General features: G+C 32.7%; 1 protein-coding gene across 1 annotated transcript in view; it reads left to right on the top strand.

Annotated features, from left to right (window-relative positions):
* Window positions 1–20369, top strand: part of COL11A1 (collagen type XI alpha 1 chain) — a 232172-nt gene that overhangs the window by 45238 nt on the left and 166565 nt on the right. The window contains exon 5 of the mRNA XM_017863237.1: window positions 11331–11339. Coding sequence (XP_017718726.1) covers window positions 11331–11339 — 9 coding nt within the window. The remainder of the gene's footprint in view (window positions 1–11330; window positions 11340–20369) is intronic.

Below are 20369 nucleotides of genomic sequence, written 5' to 3'. Positions count from 1 at the left end.
TCATTTTCCCAGTATAAAATTTAAAATTACACATTTCTCTCTAAATACAGTTTTAGCTGCATACCACAGTTTTACTGTGTCAGTTTTTGTGGTAATTTAGTTAAAATAATTTTCAATTTCTTTTTTTATTTTATTTCTAGCCCACTAAATATATAGTGATGTTTAATGTCTAGATACTTGAACTTCTCTTAGTTTATTGGTATTGGTGTCTAATTCTGCTGTCTTCTGAGAATAAGTCTGGTATGATCTCAATCCATTTAGACTTATTGAGATTTGATATATGGTCTAACATGTAGTCTGTCTCAGTTAATGTAATAATGCCCTTAAAAAGGAAGAGCATTGTAAAATTGTTTGATGCGGACTTTTATGAATGTCAGTTAGATCTTTTCTTATTTTTCTTATTTTTTTGTCTGTTTATTCTATCAGTCATTGAGGAGTGTTAAAATTTTCTACTATAATTGTAGAATTGTGTATCTTCCTTTTCATTTTGCCATTTTTTTCTGCATATACGATATTCTCAGGCACATGCACCTTTATCATTGTTGGATCTTTCCGCTTGTCACTTTTTATTATGAAATATCTGTCTTTATCTCCACTAGTATTTTTTGTCTTGAAGTCTACTTTATGTGGTATTAGAATGGCCACTCCTTTTCTTGTTAACCTACAATTTGAATGTCATTTATTTTTTATGTCCATTTATTTTCAATTTATGTGTCTGCATAAAGTGTGCCTGTTAGAGTCAGGTTATTGGGGGGTCTTTTTTTAATCTCCTCTATATATTTCTGCCTTTTAATTGGTGTCATGAAACTAATAACATGTAATTTACATTATGCCATTGATTTGTTATTGATATGGCTGGATTTAAGTCTGCATCTTATTGTTTGTATTTTCTTTGTACTCTCTGTTTTCTGATGCTTTGTTCTTGCTTTCCTGCTTCCAGTTTTTTTTTTTTTTTTTTTTTTTTTTTTTTTTTTTTTTTTTTTTTTTTTTTTGGTGCTGAGGGTTTATTTGAATATTTTGTAGTATTCCATTTTGTTTTACCTATTGGATTTTGCTATATTTTTTATTTAAGAAGGAATTTTTATAAGAATTATAAAATTTGTACCAAAATTTTATGATATATTTCTTGCTAATATTGTATCATTGTATGTATGTAATGTAGAAACCTTTCCATCTCCTTGTCATACTGATCTGTATAGCATAGTTGTCATACTTATTAGACCTGTATATATTGAACATACCACCAAATGTTATGATTTTTGCTTTAAAGAATCAAATGTTTTAAAGCTTTTAAGATAATATAATTTTACATCTAAGTAAGTATTTGTTATTTCTGTTTATCTTTTATTTCTGAAGCTCCATATTTTTCTAGGATACACTTTTCCATCAGTCTAAAAAGTTTTCTTTAACATTTCTTGTACAGCAGATATGCTATTGATGTATCTCTTGAGTTTTCTTACATGTGAGAATGTTGTTCTTTTGCCTTCGTTACAGAAGGATATTTTCACTGACAATAGAATTCTGGATTGACAGTTTTACTATTTTAGCACTGTAAAAATGTTGTTCCACTGTCTCTGGCCCCTGTGTTTCTGATGCACAGTTCACATTCACATTGTTGTTATCATGTGCTTGATGCACCACTTTAGCTGCTAGTAAGATCTTTCTTCCCTTTATTTGCTTTTCAGTAGTTTGACTAGGAAGTATGTTGTCATAATATTGTTTGAATTTATTCTGTTTTGAGTTTATTAAGCATCTTCCATACGTAAATGAATGTTTTTCAACAAATTTAGGAAGCCTTCACTCTTTAAAGTTTCTACTTTGCTGCTAGGTACTTTTATATTTTCATTATTTTCAATAGGGTATCACTTGCTTCTTGGAGGAGAGTTATAATAGCTGTTTTAAAAACTCTTCCTGAGAGTTTCAATGTCCACCCCATCTCAGGGTTGGCATCTGTTTATTGCCTTTGTTGCTGTTGTTGTTAATAGACTGTCTTTATTTTAGAGTACATTTAGGTTCACAGCGAAGTTGAGCGGAAAGTACGAGGAGTTCCCATATACTCCTTGCCCCACCCCAACATACACCCTTCCCTATTATCAATATCCCATACCAGAGTGTGAATTGACTACAACAGATGAAACTACATTGACTTATCATTATGACCCAAAGTCTATGGTTTACATGTTCACTCTTGGTATCGTACATTCTAAGAGTGTAGACAATATGTAATGACATGTACTCACCGTTTTAATATTTAAAAGAATAATTTTACTGTGCTAAAAATCTTCCTTTCTCTACCTATTCATAGTTCTCTCCCTGATTGACCCCTGGAAGTTGCTATTTTTTTTTAACTGCCTCTATAATTTTGGCTTTTCCAGGATGTATGTAGTTGTAGTCATATAGGATGTAGCCTTTTCAGATTAGCTCCTTTCACCAAGTAATATGCATTTAAAGTTCTTCTATATATTCTCTCTTCTTCTTTTTTTTTTTTTGAGACGGAATCTCACTCTGTCACCCAGGCTAAGTGCAGTGGCATGATCTTAGCTCACTGCAATCTCCACTTCCCTGGTTCACACCATTTTCCTGCCTCAGCCTCCTGAGTAGCTGGGACTACAGGCACCCGCCACCATACCAGGCTAATTTTTTGTGTGTTTTTAGTAGAGAAGGGTTTTCACCATGTTAGCCAGGATGGTCTTGATCTCCTGACTTTGTGATCCGCCCGCCTCGGCCTTCCAGAGTTCTGGGATTACAGGCGTGAGCCACCGCACCTGGCCCTCTTCTATGTATTTTCATGACTGATAGGTTCATTTATTTTTACTGCTGAATAACATTCCACTAGCCGGATGTAGCACATATTTATCAATTTATCTACTAAAAAACATCTTGGTTGCCTCTAAATTTTGGAAACTATGAATAAAGCTACTAGATAATTATGTGTAGGTTTTCATGTGGGCATAAATTTTCAAATCATTTGGATAAATACCAAGAAGTGTGACTGTTGTACGAATATGCTTTGTTTTATGAGAAATGGCCAAACTGTCTTGCTGTACCCTTTTGGATTTCCACCAGCAAGAAATGAGAGTTTCTTTTGCTTCACAACTTTTCCAGGAATTTTTGTCATCACTGTTTTGAATTTGCCCAAAAACAGCACTATTTCCTTTTGGTATGTTGTGGTTTCTCATTGTTTTAATTTGCAGTTCTCTAATGACATGTTGAACATATTTTCATAGTCTTACTTTCCATCTGTATATCTTCCTTGTTGAGGTGTTTGACATTTTTGTGCATTTTTAATTCAGATTGTTGGTTTCTTTTTTAATTGTCAAATATTGAACTTTTTGTATATTTTAGAAAACAGTCCTTTATCAGGTATGTCTTTTGCAAACACATTCTCCTGATATGTGGCTTTTTTTCTGATTCTCTTGATACTGTCTTTTCAGAATAGAAGTTTCAAATTTTAATAAAGCCCATATTATCAATAAATTATTTTCTTGAATATATCTTTGGTGTTGTGTCTGAAGAGCCATCACTATACCCAAGATTATTTAGGTTTTCTCCTGTATTGTGTTCTAGGAGTTTCATGGGTTTGTGTTTTACATTTAGGTCTATGAATCATTATGAGTTCATTTTTCTGAACAGTTTAAGGTTTGTATTTAGATATTTTTTTTGCATGTGGCTGTCCAGTTGTTCCAGCACTATTAGTTGAAAAGATTATCATTGCCCCATTGTATTTGATTTGCTCCTTTTGTCAAATATCAGTTTAGTATATTTATATGGATCTTTTTCTAGGATCTTTATTCCATTGATCTGCTTATCAATTCTTCCACCAATACTACCTTGTATTCATTATTGTAATATTATAGTAAGTCTGAAAGTCAGATAGTGTTAGTTCTCTTTGTTCTTTACCTTTAATATTGAGTTAATCGACAATTCTGGATGCTTTTCTTCTTATAAATTTGGAATATGTTTGGAAAGATCCATGAAATAACATTCTGGGATATTAATTGTGAGTGTATTGAATCTATAAATCAAGCTGAGGAGAACTGACATCTTGACAGTACTGTGTCATTCTATCCATGAACATAGAATATCTTTATTTTTCAAGTTGTTCGATATCCTTCATCAGAGTTTTGTAGTTTTCTTCATATAGATCTTATATTTATTTTGTTAGATTTATACAAATGTATTTCTTTTTTGAGTGCTCATGTAAATGATGTTGAGTGTTAAATTTCAAATTATTCTTAAGAAAATGATTGATGTTTTATATACCTTGTATACACAACCTTGTAACAATCATTTATTATTTCCAACGTTTCTGTCAATTATTTTGGATTTTTTACATAGACAATTATGTAATCTATGAAAAAGTTTAATTTTTCTCTTCCCCATCTGAATACATTTTATTTCTTTTTCTTGTCTTATTGTATCAACTAGGACTCCCAGTATGATGTAGAAATGCAATATTAACAGAGAACATCCTTGCCTTGTTTCTGATCAGTTTGAGAAAATTTCCTTCTGTTCCTAGTTTTCAGAATGTGTTTTAAAATCATGAATGAATGCTGTATTTTGTCCAATGCTTTTCTGCATCTATGATATGATAATTTATTTTTTTTTTTAGCTTGTTGATGGTGATACTAATTTATTTTCAAATGTTGAAACAGCTTTGCATACCTGGGATAAATTCCACTTGACTATGGCATTTACTTATTTTATATACCGTGGGATTAAATTTGATAATATTTTGTTAAGGATTTTTGCATTTATGTCCATGAGAGATATTGCTCTCTAGTATTATTTTCTTTTAATGACTTCACCTGGTTTTGATATTAGAATGATGTGGCCTCATAAGATCAGTTAGTAATATTCCTTTTCTTCTATATTCTGAAAAAGATTGCAGATAATTGTTATATATTTTTCCTTGAATGTTTGATAGGCTTCACCAGTGAACCCATCTTGTTCTCTTTAGAAAGTTTAATAATTTTTTTATTCAATCTTCTTATTGGACATAGACCTTTTCAGATTTTCTAATTATTTATGAGTTTTTGCAGATTGGATCTACCAGGGAATTCATTTATTTCATCTAATTTATCAAATTTGTAGGCACAGAGTTTTTCATAATATTATTTTATTATTTTATCATCCTTTTAATGTCCATGGGATCTGTGGTGATACCTCCCTTTTTTTCCTGACAATAATAATTTGTAACTTCTCTCTTTTTTACTTAGTTGGTTTAGCTAGAGGCTTATCAATTTTATTAATATTCTGAAAGAATCAGGTTTTGGTTTGGATACTAATTCTATGGTGACTTTCTGCTGTCTGTTTTATTATTTCTGCTGTAATTTAATTTTTTTCTTTTGTTCTGTTTACTTCACATTTATTTTGCTCTTTTTTGTTTAGATTCTCAGAATAGAAGCTTAGATAGTTGATTTTAGAGCTTTCCTCTTTTCTAATATTTCATTCAATGCTATAGGTTTCCCTCAAAGAAAAGTTACTTTTGATTTTATTTTGTTTATAATATTTTAAAATTATTCCTGAGATTTTGTCTTCAATCCATGTATTAGTTAGAAGTGTGTTTTTACATTTCTAATTATTTTAGGATTTCCCAGCTATCTTACTGTTACAATTTGAGAGCAGATATTGGATGATGTCTATTCTTTCAAATTTTTAAGAGTTTTCTTTTTGGTCATGAATGTAGTCTGTCTTGGAGAATGTCCATGTGAACTTTAGAATGATGAGTAATCTGCTGTTGTTGGTTATAGGAATATATATGCAAATTATCTTTTTTGACTAATAGTGTTTTTTAGTTCAACTTTGTCCTTACTAATTTCTGCCTGTTCTATCTTTTTTACTGCTGTTAGAATGGTGTTTACCATTTAAATGTAATAGTGGATTCATCTATTTTTCCTTCCAGATCTATTAGACTTTGCCTCATATATTTTGTTAGGTGCATATGCATTAAAGATGGCATGTCTTATTGGTGTACTGACCTTTTTACCCGTATTATCATGTAATGCCTCACTTTATCTTTAGTACTTTTCCCTGCTCTGAAGTTTACACTGCGTGAAATTAATTTAGCTACTCTTGTTTTCTTTTTATTAGTTTTAGAATGTTATACCTTTCTTTATATCTTTCCTTTTACTTTGTATGTGTTTTTTATATTTAAAGTGTATCTCTTGTAGACAACATGTAATTGAGCCTTGTTTTTTTTTTTTTTTTTTGGCCCACTCTGACAATCTGTCTTTAATGAGTGTATTTAAATCATTCATATTAAAGGCAATTATATATACATTTAGAATAATATTCACCATATATGTTACTATGTTTTATTTATTGCCCTTGTTCTTTGTTTCTATTCTTATCTTCCACAATTTTTCTACATTCTGTGGCTTAAGTAGAGCATCTTATATGATTATGTTTCTCTCTTTTCTTCAAATATCAATTATACTTCTTTGTCAATCTTCTTTTGTTATTTGCCCTAGGATCTTTCTTTCTTTCTTTCCTTCTTTCTTTCTTTCTTTCTTTCTTTCTTTCTTTCTTTCTTTCTTTCTTTTCTTTCTTTCTTTCTTTCTTTCTTTCTTTCTTTCTTTCTTTCTTTCTTTCTTTCTCTCTCTCTCTCTCTCTCTCTCTCTCTTTCTTTCTTTCTTTCTTTCTTTCTTTCTTTTCTTTTTTGACATGGTTTTGCTCTGTCATGCAAGCTGGAGTGTATTTTGTGATCACAGCACACTACAGCTTTGATTTCCTGGGCTCAGGTGATCCTTTCTACCTCAGCCTCCAGGTAGCTGGGGTTACAGGCTTGTACCACCATGCCTGGATAATTCTTTTCTATTTTTTGTAGAGATAGGGTCTCACTATGTTGTCCAGGCTTGTCTCAAACTCCTGGGTTCAATAAATCCACCAGCCTTGGCCTCCCAAAATGCTGGGATTAAAGGCATGTCCTGCTTCACCTGGCTAGGTTTTTAAATATGAATTTACACCTATTCCAAGTCAACTTTTAAATAACACTGTACTGATTTATGAGTAATGCAAGTACCTTATAAAAATATTTCCAATTCCTCTCTCCTGCCTTTTCTGTCATTGCCATCATTCATTTTACTTATATATAAGCATATATACAGTGAAATCCATTATTGCTATTATTTTGAAAAAGCTGTTATACCTTAGATCAATTAATAAGAAGAAAAAAATTACCTTCATTTATTCATTCTCTGAATATTTTCTTTATGTAGATTTAAGTTTCTCACTTACATAATTTTATTATTTCTGAAAACTTCTTCTAACATTGCTTGTAAGGTAGGCCTACTGGCAACAAATTCCTCAATTTTTGTTTGTCTGAGAAAGTCTATATTTCTCCTTCACTTTTGAATAATGATTTCTTAGGTACAGAATTATAGGTTGGTGGTATTTTTCTCTCAACACGATATATTTCACTTTATTCTCTCTTCCTTACATCATTTCTGAGAAGTCAGATGTAATTCTTATCTTCACTTGTATAGGTTAGTTGCTTTATTTCCCCCCTCTGAATTATTTTAAGATTTTCAATTTATGTTAGATTTTCTGATATTTGAATATGATATTCCTAGATTTTTGGTCTGATATTTGAATATGATACTCTTGGATTTTTGGTTTGATGTCTGATATTAATTTGGGGAAGTTCTCAGTCACTATTGCTTCAAATGTTGGTTCTATTCTTTTATCTTTCTCCTTGTATTCCTGTTGTGTGTGGTCTCTTCTTTTGTAGTTGTCCCAAAGCTTTTAGATATCCTGTTTAGTTTTGTATTTCCCAGCTTTTTTTCTCTTTGCTTTTCGTTTTGGAAATTTTGATCATCAGCTCCTCAAACTCAGATTCTTTCCTTAGCAGTGTCTAATTTACTAATGGGCCCATCAAATGTATGCTTCACTTCAATTATTCAATCAACAAATTTTTGATTATTTGTTACAGTTATCATCTTTCTGCTTACGTTAGTCATTCTGTTCCTGCCTGTTGTCTACTTTTTTATTAAAGCTCTTAGCATGGGAATCGTAGTTTCAAAAAGTCCTGGAATGGTAATTCCAGGCTTTCTGCTATATCTGACTTTGGTTTGATTCTTATTCAGTCTCTTTAAACTGTGGTTTCTCTTCCTTGCAGTAGGCCTTTTAATTTTGTGTTGAAAAGTGAACGTGATGCACTGGGTAAAAGAAACTGTGGTTAATAAGCCCTTAGCAATGTGGTGGTAAGGTAAGAGGGGAAGGGACTCATTCTATGATTAGGTCTCAGATTTTGGTGAGCCTGAGCCCTGGACTTTGAACTTTATCAGTGCTTCATAGTCCCTTACCCCATGACCTTAGGTGGAACAGGATGGCTGAAGGGGGCTGGGGTTATTTTCCTTCTTCCACGTGGAAGTCCAGAGGGAGCTGTAGTAGGGAATTTACTTTCTCTCACACTGAAGGATCATGCTGAACTGGAATTAGGCACAACATACATTGTTATATCATGCTTTGCTTTATGCTTTGCAGATATTGCTCTTGTTACAAATTGAAGGTTTGTGGCAACCTTGAATCGAGCAAGTCTGTTGACATCATTTTTTTCCAGCAGCATGTGCTCATATCATGACTGTGTCACATTTCAGTAATTCTCACAGTATTTTAAACTTTTCATTATTATTATAAGTATGGTTGATGGCACCCCAAAACCATTACAACTGTAACATTAAAGATCTCTCATCACATATCACCATTTCAGTTATAACAATAAAAAGATTTGAAATGTCATGAGAATTACCAAAATATGTTACAGAGACATGAAATGAGCATATGCTATCTTATATATAATAATAATATATGCAATAAGTTGGTAAACTTAAGTGATAAATGCTTTTGTGTTCTGACTGCTCAACTGACTCAACTGACCAGCTGTTCTCAAATTCTCTCCTCCTTGAGTCTCTCTGTTGCCTGAGACACAGCAATATTGAAATGAGGTCATTTAGTAACCCGACAATGACCTATGTGTGTTCAAGGGAAAGGAAGAGTCCCAGGTTCAAGTGTTCAAGAGTCACTTGAAATCAAAAGCTAGAAATGATTAAGCTTAGTGAGGAAGGAATGTTGAAAGCTGAGATAAGCCAAAGGCCAGGCCCTTTGTGCCCTGTGAATGCAAGAGTTATGAATGCAAAGGAAAATATTTTGAAGGAAATTAAAAGTGCTACTCTCGTGAACACATGAATGGTAAGGAAGCAAAACAGTCTTATTGCTGATATGGAGAAAGTTTTAGCAGTCTAGATAGAAGATCAAACCAGCTACAACATTCTCTTATGCTGAAGCTTAACCCAGAACAAGGCCTTACTTCTCCTCAATTCTATGAAAGCTCTGAGAGGTGAGGAAACTTCAGTAGAAAAGATCAAATCTAGCAGAAGTTGGTTCATGATGCTTAAGAAAATAAGTTGTCTTCATAACATAAAGTGCAATGTGAAACAACAAGTGCTGATACAGAAACTGCAGACAATTATCCAGAAGATCTACCTAAGGTAAAGTGTTGAAAGCTGCTACACTAAACAACAGATTTCCAATGTAAACAAATCAGCCTTCTATTGGAAGAAGATACCACCTAAGACATTCCTAGAGAACAGAAATCAATGCCTGGATTCAAAGCTTCAAAGGACAGCTTCAAACTTACTTATTAGGGGATAATGCAGCTGGCTACTTTAAGTTGAAGCCAGTGCTCACTTACCATTTCAACAATTCTAGGACCCTAAGAATTATACTAAATCAATCCTGCTGTACTCTGTAAATGGAACCACAAAGTCAGAATGACAGCACATTCATTTGCATCATAGTTTACTGAATATTTTAAGCCTACTGTTGTGATCTACTGCTGAGAAAAAAATGATTATTTTCAAAATATTACTGCTCATTGACAATAAACCTGGTCACCCAAGAGCTCTGATGAAGATGTATAAGGAGATTAATGTTGTTTTCATGCTTACTAACACAACATCCATTCCGTAGCCCATGGATCAATACTAATTTCAACTTTCAAGCCTTCCTATTTAAGAAATACTTTTCATAATGCTACGGCTGCCATAGACAGTGATTCCTATGAGGAATCTGGACACATTAAATTAGAAACTTTCTAGAAAACATTTACCATTGCAGATGTCAATAAAAACATTTGTGATTCATGGGAGGAGAAGTTTGTTTCAAAACTCATGGGTGAGTTTGAGGCATTCAAGATGGCAGTGGGCGAAGTCACTGCTGATGTGGCAGAAATAGCAAGAGAACTAGAATGGAAGTGGAGGTCAAGGGTGTAACTGAATTGCTGTAACCTCATGATAAAACTTGAACAGATGAGTTGCTTCTTATGGATAAGGAAAGAAACTTTTTTTTTTTTTCCTCTGAGATGGAATCTGCTTCTGGTGAAGAGGTTGTGAATATTGTTAAATGATATCAAAGGATTTACAATACTATACAAACTTAGTTGATAAAGCAGCAGCAAGATTTGAAAATATTTACTCCAATTTTGGAAGAAGTTCTACTGTGCGTAAAATGCTATCAAAAAGCATCACATGCTACAGATAAATCTTTTATGAAAGGAAGAGTCAACTGATATGGCAAACTTCATCATTGCCTTATTTTAAGAAATTGATACAGCCACCTCAAACCTCTGCAATCACCACCCTAAGCAGTTATTGATGAAGAGGTGAGATCCTCCACCAGCAAAAAGATTACTGCTTGCTGAAGATTCGAATAATCATTAGTAATTTTAGCAATAAAGTATTTTATATTAAGGTACAGACATTTATTTTATACTTAATGCTATTGCACATTTAATAGACAGCAAGATAGTGTAAACATAACTTTTATGTGTACTGAGAAACTGAAAAAATTCTCAACAATATTTTCTTTGTTGTGGTGGTCTGGAACTGAACGTGCGATATCTTCAAGGTATGCTTGCATTTCCCTTTCTCAAGTTAGGTTAACTATGATGAAATCCCAGCAGGTTACTCTGAGGGCATGCTTTTTTTAGGAAGAACATAATGTTCTGGTGTTTTCAACATGATTCCTTTTCTCCTCCCACTTCCAGAAGCATGAGAGGAAATCTTTATGATATTCACTTACAGGCCTTATAGAGTTCTTCCAAGTAAAACTCACAAAAGTGCAGGATTGCCCCATGACTGAGTCCCCTTGATGTTTTTAACTCGTGGAAGTTTTAACTGTCAGAATATTGGTATTTTCTCTCTCACATAACAAAATTCAGAAGCTATTAGGAGACTCATATACTAGTGTTAATTTCAGTTCAATTCTTTACATTTTTTCTCAATTGGTTTGGGTCTGTTACACATGCTTAATTCTGGAGATAGCCTGAGGTTTTTATGGTTGGTACAAAAATTAAGCAATTTCCCTCTTCATTTTTCTCATCTCAGATTCCCTGTACACTCTCTAACCTGCATTTTCCCCCTAGTTCCTCTGTCCAGAAACACAGGGTTTCTTTCAAAGTTTTAGGCAGAACACAGTTGTTCTGCTCAGCCACGGGATTCCACCTTTGGGACAAAACCTTGATAAAATATGAAACAAAAACAAAAACAAAACAAAGTAAAACGCAAGTAAGTTATACCTGTAGGCTAATTTCTCCAAATGTTGACTCTCTCCTATAATCTGCATGATTTATAGAGTTGTCAGCTAGTTGTTGATTGCGTTTTATTTAGAGCTTATAGTTTTCAACAGCAAGAGAGTTGGGCTGTAGTGGGCTTACACAATCATAGGAGTATTGGCTTTCCCAAGATACGAATGTGTGAAAAGTGTTCATTTCTTATGAAAAATGTATACCAGAGGTGTCCAATGTTTTGGCTTCCCTGGGCCACATTGGAAAATAAGAATTGTCTTGGGGAACACATAAAATACACAAACACTAATGAAAGTAATATTTTAAGAAAGATTACGAATTTGTTTTGGGCCACATTCAAAGCCTCCTGGGCCTCATTTGGACTGTGGTTCATGGGTTGGACAAGCTTAATGTATACCATTAAAGAGATAAGCATGGTACTTGCTCTTGCCTCATTTCCAAATCCCTAAAATTGGTACAATTCTATTATCTCACAGTTAATGTCTAAATCCTCCTTGCTGTGTCTTCTCTGTGGAACTTCTTTAAGAAAGAAAACAAAATAAGCTATCACTATTTAAAAAAATTAACATCATGTTTTCTATCTGGATTTTAAAATATAACGGTGTGTTCACCAATTATTTCTTTAAATATTATCTTTGTAAAAGTGTAGAAGGTCTTCCATAAAATATGAACTTTACAAACACAATGTTGGATATGAGTAGGCACAGGTGATAACATAATATTTATTGTTTAATTGAGAAATAAAAGATGAAGGTAAAGGTATCATTCGGTATCTAACAGATACAGTAATGGTTGAATGAAAAAGATTATGATAATGATAATTAAATATTTGTGTTTTAAAGTCACACACATGGTAGTTAACAATGTTGACTCTGGAGTTGGACAGCCCTGGCTTGAATTTTGGATTTGGAAAATTAACCAGCTCTGAGATTGCAGACAACATACCCCGTCTCCCTGTCTCCTTCCTCATCTGTAAAATGGAATAACAGGGCTATGCATCTCATAGAGTCATTTGGAAATTAAATTAATATTTATAAAATACTTTAATCTGTGTATTTCAGTATTGAGTGTTTTATGAGTGTTTGTTTGCTTTTTTTTTAAATTTTTTTTTTGAGACAGAGTTTCACTCCTGTTGCCCAGGCCAGAGTGCAATGGAGTGATCTTGGCTCACTGCAACCCCTGCCTCCTAGGTTCAAGCAATTCTCCTGCCTCAACATCCGGAGTATCTGGGATTATAGGCATGTGCCACCATGCCTGGCTAATTTTGTTATTTTAATACAGACAGAGTTTTACCATGTTGACCAGGCTGGTCTCGAACTCCTGACCTCAGGCAATCCTCAAGCCTTGGCCTCCCAAAGTGCTGAGATTACAGGCATGAGCCACTGTGCCTGCCCTGTTGGCTTTAAAAAACAAAACAAAACAAAACAAAAACTTTTTTCATTTATTATTTCTGAATTTCTGAATTTAAGTGAAAAACACAGATATGGTTAACATACGAGCCACACTTTGTAAAAGACTCAGGTTTATAGTTTATTATTTTAAAGAAGTCTTCAATACCTGAAGGCAAAAGTAAAATGCCATTCTAACGTGATACTTTATCACTTACTCTTGTTAGAGTAGCATAGAGTCAGCAAAAGAGAAAAGCAAGGAAGCTTTGAGTTTACTTATGGATGTTAAGTTTAATTTTGTCTGTAGATATTTGGTTAGCATGTGTATTTTGGAGTGTAGTTGTGCCTTTTTTTAAATTCTTGAAAATATTGTCTGGAATCTGTTTTGTGATTCATTTTTTTGTATGATATATTAAAACAACAGCATTACTTTCTAAAATCAGAAACTAATGTACAATTTTAAGAGAAATAAACTGTGTATAACAAACATTAGGTAAAAATGTGGTAGACTTGATGTTCAAAAACAATCCAAGTCTAAATTCTGTGTGACACACAAATTCAATGCACATTAGTGTGAAAATCCCAGGGGATACCACACATCCAGCTAGTATTAGAGTTTTGTAACAAAACTAATATAAAGCCTCACTGCATTCACAAACATGTTGAATTTCTTTAATATAGAACAACATGTGCAGTTGTTCTTTCTAAAAGGTGGTTTTATGGTTTTCATGAAGAAATAGTCAAACATATTTACATGACAGTATCTTTTAGCAGTATTTAAAACATAAGATGTTGCTACGGCAATAAGTTTAGCATTTGTTAGATTTTATTAGACTTTGTGTTAATGATCAATTATTTACCAAAATGAGATTCCACATACAAGTTTTCTCTTTTGATTTTTTTTTTTTTTTTAGGTGACATTTAAGTTCCACTGCTGACCACTTGTATAAGAGTAGACAGAGCCACAACTTTGGTGTAATTCTTTTTTGAGAGTTATCCTTAGCCAAGACTCAAAAGCACATCTGTTTTTGGCTGTTTTATGTATAATTACATTCTTTATTGCTTCTCACTGAATTTGTCTGTCAAGTGTAGTGAAAAACAACACACATAAATATGCCACATTTTTTAAGACCAAGCTTCAGTGATTCTGTAGGGCTGAATTTGAAACTGATTTTCTCAGTTCTCCTTTCTAGATGCTACTGTACTTTACTATACAACAGCCTCAAGGTATCCTGTTGCCAGTCAGAGCATCTGGAATCAGATCAGCACCATTGTATTGTGATATGCAAGTAATAGGCCATATTTTGGGACTTGATTGACCTTTTGTTATAATTTTATCTTTAGTAGGATTTGTGGCTAACACTGTTTCAAGAAACTCAATGATGCATTTAAGGCAAATTTAGATTTCTGAGCTCTCTAGAGATCCAAAGTAGCACGGTTTATATAGGATGCTACTTTTCCTCTAAAAGGAGCATTGCCCTTTTTAATTTGGATTTCTACTTTGCTGATTAGTGCATCATTGGATTAGCTACTGCCGGCCATGCACAATAGTGTTTCATACATTTTATGTTTCCTCTTTTACAAATTTTGTCTCTGTATTGATGAACTTAGTTTTTTTCCCCCTCTTTTAAGGTCTAGTATTAGCCTGCAGTACTTTATTAACTTTTCAAAGAAGAAATCATCTTACATTTGCATTCTTGTTTGTATGTAATTACCAGGTTGTTTTAGAATTATCTATTAATGTACAGCTTTCTTATTAGACTACATATTTCTTGAGTGCTGGATTTTTATATTCCATTACTTTAAATATTCCAGGCGCAACATCAATCACAAAGTTTGACACAGTGTTTGTAGTTAAATAAAGATTAGTAAATGCATGAATGAATGCTTTACCCAGAAATGACTAAGGCTTTGTTAGAGTATCAGGGAGAATAAAGGGTTGGGAAAGCATATGTTATTCAAAAGCTAGGTAAGATAGCATATGTTATTCAAAAGCTAGGTGTTCACTTAAGTTGACTATTCTCTGTTGAAACAAAATACATATTATGTGTCAATTACTGTGCTTGAGTAAGGGATATAGAAACATAGTTGTAATGAAAGACTTGTGTTACATAATAAAGACATAAAAATATTCAAGGGAGGGAATAATAACTAAACCCAGACTAATAAAAATAAAAGAACATGAGAACACATGTACAAGTTGAACATTTGTAATACGCCCAGCAGTTCTGAGAAATGTAATGTGGTTTGGGGGCATTTGGGAGGAGACCTGAGTAAGTGTGTAAGAGCCCATTTGCCTTTTATACCATACTAAGGCAGCTGAACTTTAAACTATAGACTATGAGAATTTTCCTTAAGTAGAGGAATTACACATTGTGATTTTTTAAAAATTATTTTTGTGACAGCGAAGGAGCTAGTCTAGAATTGGAAGAATCTGATTTAAAAAAAAGAAAACATGAATTGTTGAATATTGGTTCAAATAAAAGGTACTTAGAGTAGAGACAAGGCCATGGCAGAATAAATGGAGAAAAGGGTCTTATTTTCAATATGGAATAAAACTGGTAGGTCTTGGGAACTGTTGGGATATGAGAGGTAATGGGAGGGAGGAATTTAATATTTTTGGCCTTTAGTATGTAGGTAATAAATAGGTGATATTTACTTTTTACAGAAACAAACTTTTAAAATTTCGACTAAATGTAGAGGATTTTAACTGTCTTTTGTATTATTTATGAAGTATATGTTTTTAACCATGCTTTAAATTAGTAAAAGACTGTGGGACTGTCCTGAGCCAAAGAATCATTTCACCATCTTTTCTACACTTCTTGAGTTTTATAGTAAACACACAGTTAATGTGAAATTGTTATTAGCTAAAAGAAGTGTAATAAGAATGTTGATATATTATTTAAATTATTGTTTAAGTAATTTTTTTAAGAACTTGATGTTTTTAAAGCATAAACTACTCTATTTCTATTTACGGTTTGACTATATATAGTTATTAGAAGAGTGGCAGCTAAATAGTGAGTGCCAACTAAGTATTGTCTATTATTATAACTGTTATTATTACTTATTCCTTGGATAATTGCAAAAGCCTTTTAATTGATCTTTCTGCTTTTGTTGTTTCATCTGTTGTAAGCAGCAAACAGAAAAGTAAGTCTATTTCTGTCAAGTAGCACCTGGCCAAAAGAACAAATGAATGAATGAATGAAGTTGTGCCACCTCTTTGCTCATAACCTTCCAGTAGCAGTTCATTTCATTTGGAGTTAAAGTTATTTCAATAGTCTGCAGGATCTTATGTGACCCATACCACACCCTCTGCCTCTCCTCTCAGACGTTATCAGTAGCTCCTCTCCATGTTGCTACCTGTGGATTGTTGGTTCACAAGGTGTTCCTCACTTGAATATATTAATTAATCCCTTGCCTTGGGGCTGCTTGTGCTGTGGGGCCTGGACATTTATCAGTCCTTCTGCCTGGAATGCTCTCCCCTAGATATAGCATTTTTTATTTCCTCATTTCCTCAGGTGTCTCTATTTCTGTGTCTCTTAATCAGTGAAACTTTTCATGATCCCACTTTATAATAGAATATTCTACGTTCTGACACATCTTCCCTATCTTTATTACTTTATGTTCTTTACAGCATTTATCACTTTCTGACATACTACATTTTTCTTATTTTGTTTCTCCCTCTGAAATATAAGCTCCTAGAATGCAGGAGCTTTGTGCTGTGTCCACAAAATCTAAAATAGTACCTGACATGTAATGCTTGCATTTTTTAGTGGATGAATAAATATACTTTCTAGCACTTATTAATTCAAAGGGTATAGGTCATCTATAGTAGACAAGGAAGTGGGAAGCAAGATCTGTTACCTTTTTCTAACCTTTTAATTAATTAAATTTATTTGATGCAACAGAGCCATATTGGTAGTTATGCTTTTGTAAGAATCCTTAGCATTGATAATATAGAAAGTGTAAGATAAATGTACAGTTTTATGGTAGTGTTTTATCCAGGTTTTGGCATTTTCTGTAGTACTTGGTAAATCGATATTGAATTAGAAGTACATTCAAGTAATATAAGACACTGTTAATTTTCTCAAAGCTGGTTTCTCAAGCTAGTTTTGGGATTCTGCGCAATATAAGGGCTGTGTGGGAAGCAGTTCTGTCTGTGATTATATGATTTCCCTCATTTTTTCCTTTGAATTATGGTTCAGATGCAATCTCTGATGCATTTTTCAATTACACTAAAATTCTAAGCATTTTTGCAACTTGCCTTTACCACACAAAATAGATGAGAAAGAATCATTAACTGTATGGGATGTTTGAAAAAATAATGGTGAGAGTTAATGCCTTGGCAAATTCAGAATTATAAGTAGACAGGAAGCATAGGTTTTCAATTAATCTTCTGATTATGGTAGTTACTTCTTAAGAATTTTATGCCACATTTAAGATTTAATTTCAGCCTTGTTTCTGGATATGCAATCAAAAACTCTGCCAAGAACCACCAGGCTTTTCCTGAAAGCTATAATATCAAATGTGAGCAGAAGTTTTAGGGTCTAGGGGCTATCTTATGAAAATAGTATAGAATGTTGTTAAGCTATTTATTTTACATTGCACATGCTAGGCTACTTATCTAAATGTATTTTTCTTTTATTTCTATTACATTTTCCTCATGTGCTTGATTTATAGAATAATAACTTTCGGACTCCTGAAAATGGAACTTATTTTTAGAAAAATTATAACTAGAAGTCTGCCACTTAAAGGTTTGTTTTCCTTTAATTGACTCCAAACACTGCAATAAAGTATCTTACATTTGTATATACTTTATAAACCTCTTAAATCTATATTAGTTGTGTTTAGAATTTCTGAGGAAATAGTATTCTTCATTTACAGGTGTTGTAGTAATAGTATTCTTCATTTACAGGTGTTGAAATAGTCTTTCAATGGTGAATAAATTATTGGTCAGGAGATCTATTTATTGATTATTTATTGAGTACCCACTAAGAGAAGGCCTACTCTAGGAATTGGGAAAATCTCTGACAACAAAATGGAAAAGTCCCTGCTCTCATGAAGTTCATATTCCAGTGAATTTAATTGAACAAAATAGATTGACTGGTTAAGTAAGGAGCCGAGTCTATAAACTATAGTTTTTATTGTCTTGTAGAGATGCTATACCTTCCTGGCATGTGACACACATACTGGTTATTCAAATCCTTAAACTTACTGTTCGGTCATCCAGATATATATATTATATATATTTCATATATATGATGTATTTGTATTTCTCATATATATACCTATATATAGAGAGAGATATATAAATATATTTATATACATGATACCAATTTCTATTTTAGGTCTTCAAGTAGATGGTGTTTCCCCAACTTGTCATATTCTTTTTGAGTTGCTCTGAGTTCCCACAGAAAACAGAACTTTCCTTAGATGGTTTCAGAAGTTTGAGCAGGGAGGCTGGGAAATCTAGTATATGCATTACCTTCCTGAGGGCTAAAGGGGCAAGGGGCAGAAATACTGGTACAGCACTCAGTGAGGAGCTGGAGTTCTGTAGAAGTACTTTCTAGCAGTGTCAATAATGATAAGGGTCCCAGACTACTGTGACAAGCTAGGAAAGTATGGGGGTAAATGATGCCAACCTTTTTCCGTTCCCAACTTCCAAACTCCTGGGGGTGGCTTCCACGGTCCGTTCTGGAAACCAACCTGCGGGAGAGTCTGGTGATGCAAACTTTAGTGGTCAGTTTCTTTCAGGCACAGAGTAAAAGACAGAAGTGTTAGTAATAGGAATTGAGGTGCCAACAGAGGATAACAAGTATCCCTTTATTTAGAAGAAAAACTGACCACTTTCACATAAATTATGCCAGGAAGTTCTAGATAAATCCTCTAATTTTCTCAGGTGAAAGTTCAAATTTCTTATATCTTCATAATTGGAATGTAGCAGGTAGTAAAGAAATATGTGTCTCATATGTTATGTATTTGTGTATAATAATCTCAATAACAAGCCTATAAGTATTGGAGAGGAGGTTTCTTTTCCTCTTATTCATAGTGTTGGCATGATACTTTGTCTCCATAAATATTTATTGAATTAATGGATAGACGAATGACAGTAAACAGGCAAAGACAAATATTCTCATAGTAATCTGGCTGTTAAAATCCTTGTGCAAGTTAGAATTAAAAGTTATAGGAGAAATATAATCACTATCTTATCTATAATATTTCTTAGCTTATTAACTTGTAACACATACAGAAGAAAACATTTTGTTTTGGGAAAATATAGCTTTTCCTGAAATAACAAACCAATATTGTTATACAAAATGTTGTATAACAGATTGTTTTGCCTTCAATCAAAATAGTTTTTCCAAAATATATGCATTTCAGTAGGGAATTCTAGCTTTCAATTTTGAGTAAGCCATCCATCGTTTACTGTTCAACAAATATTACAAACTGACTATATTTTGTAGAGAAAAGAGGTTTTCACATTTGACACTAAAAAATATTTTTTTGTTTTCAGAATAAAAAGAGGTGTGCTGATTATATTACATATATATGCATACTTTAAAAGTCCTCTCAGAATTACATATTATATAAAGTAGCCAATTTATATTTAAAGAGCCTTCAGTTCTCTAAAGAATGAATGTATCATTCGTTGTTATAGAGGATTGCAACAGAGCAAATATAAGGGACTATTTATAAAAGATGTGTTATTTCTGGAATAGTACCATTCTATATAAAATTAAAATAATAAATGTATAGAAATGCAACTACCAATTTCTTTTATTCTCTGACAGGTATTTTCTCTAAGAGACTTAAAACAGGCAAGAAAAAAAGGATGATGCTAAAAATTGATATGTAAAAAACTGATACCCAAATATCTGGTATTGTGTTGGAGGAATAAATGTGTCAGTTCAACTGTTAACTCTTTATGAAATAGTGAAAATAGTCTATAATTTCTTTCATATTCCAAAAATAACAATTACTTTAAAATTATGTCTAAAATTTACTGCCAAGTTAAAGATTATGAAATAAAATGTAAATGTCAAATTCTAATGTTAATTTTGTGAAACAGGCAGTGAAAGTAATACCTAATGCAAAGGTCATATTTGACCTTTACAATGATATTAATTATATGAACTTGTCCTTTGAGTCTAAGTGTTAAAATACAGGTTAATCACTATGTGTCAATTCAAAATAAAGCATAAAATTAAAAGCATATTAAAATAAATACTGATTAAGAATTTCTCATTAATAATTAGCATTCAAATTGAGATGTGCTATTAATATAAAATATATGTAAACTTTCAAAAACTTAGTAGGAATAATAATAGCTTTTATATTAATTACTAATTGAGATTATATGTTTTGAATATATTATGTAAAAATATAAAAGTTAA

This window comes from Rhinopithecus bieti, unplaced genomic scaffold (genome assembly GCF_001698545.2).
Source record: "Rhinopithecus bieti isolate Rb0 unplaced genomic scaffold, ASM169854v2 scaffold_67730, whole genome shotgun sequence".
Lineage (NCBI taxonomy): Eukaryota > Metazoa > Chordata > Mammalia > Primates > Cercopithecidae > Rhinopithecus > Rhinopithecus bieti.
Note: the sequence above shows the minus strand (reverse complement) of the source record. Positions and strands in the feature narration are given on the sequence as shown.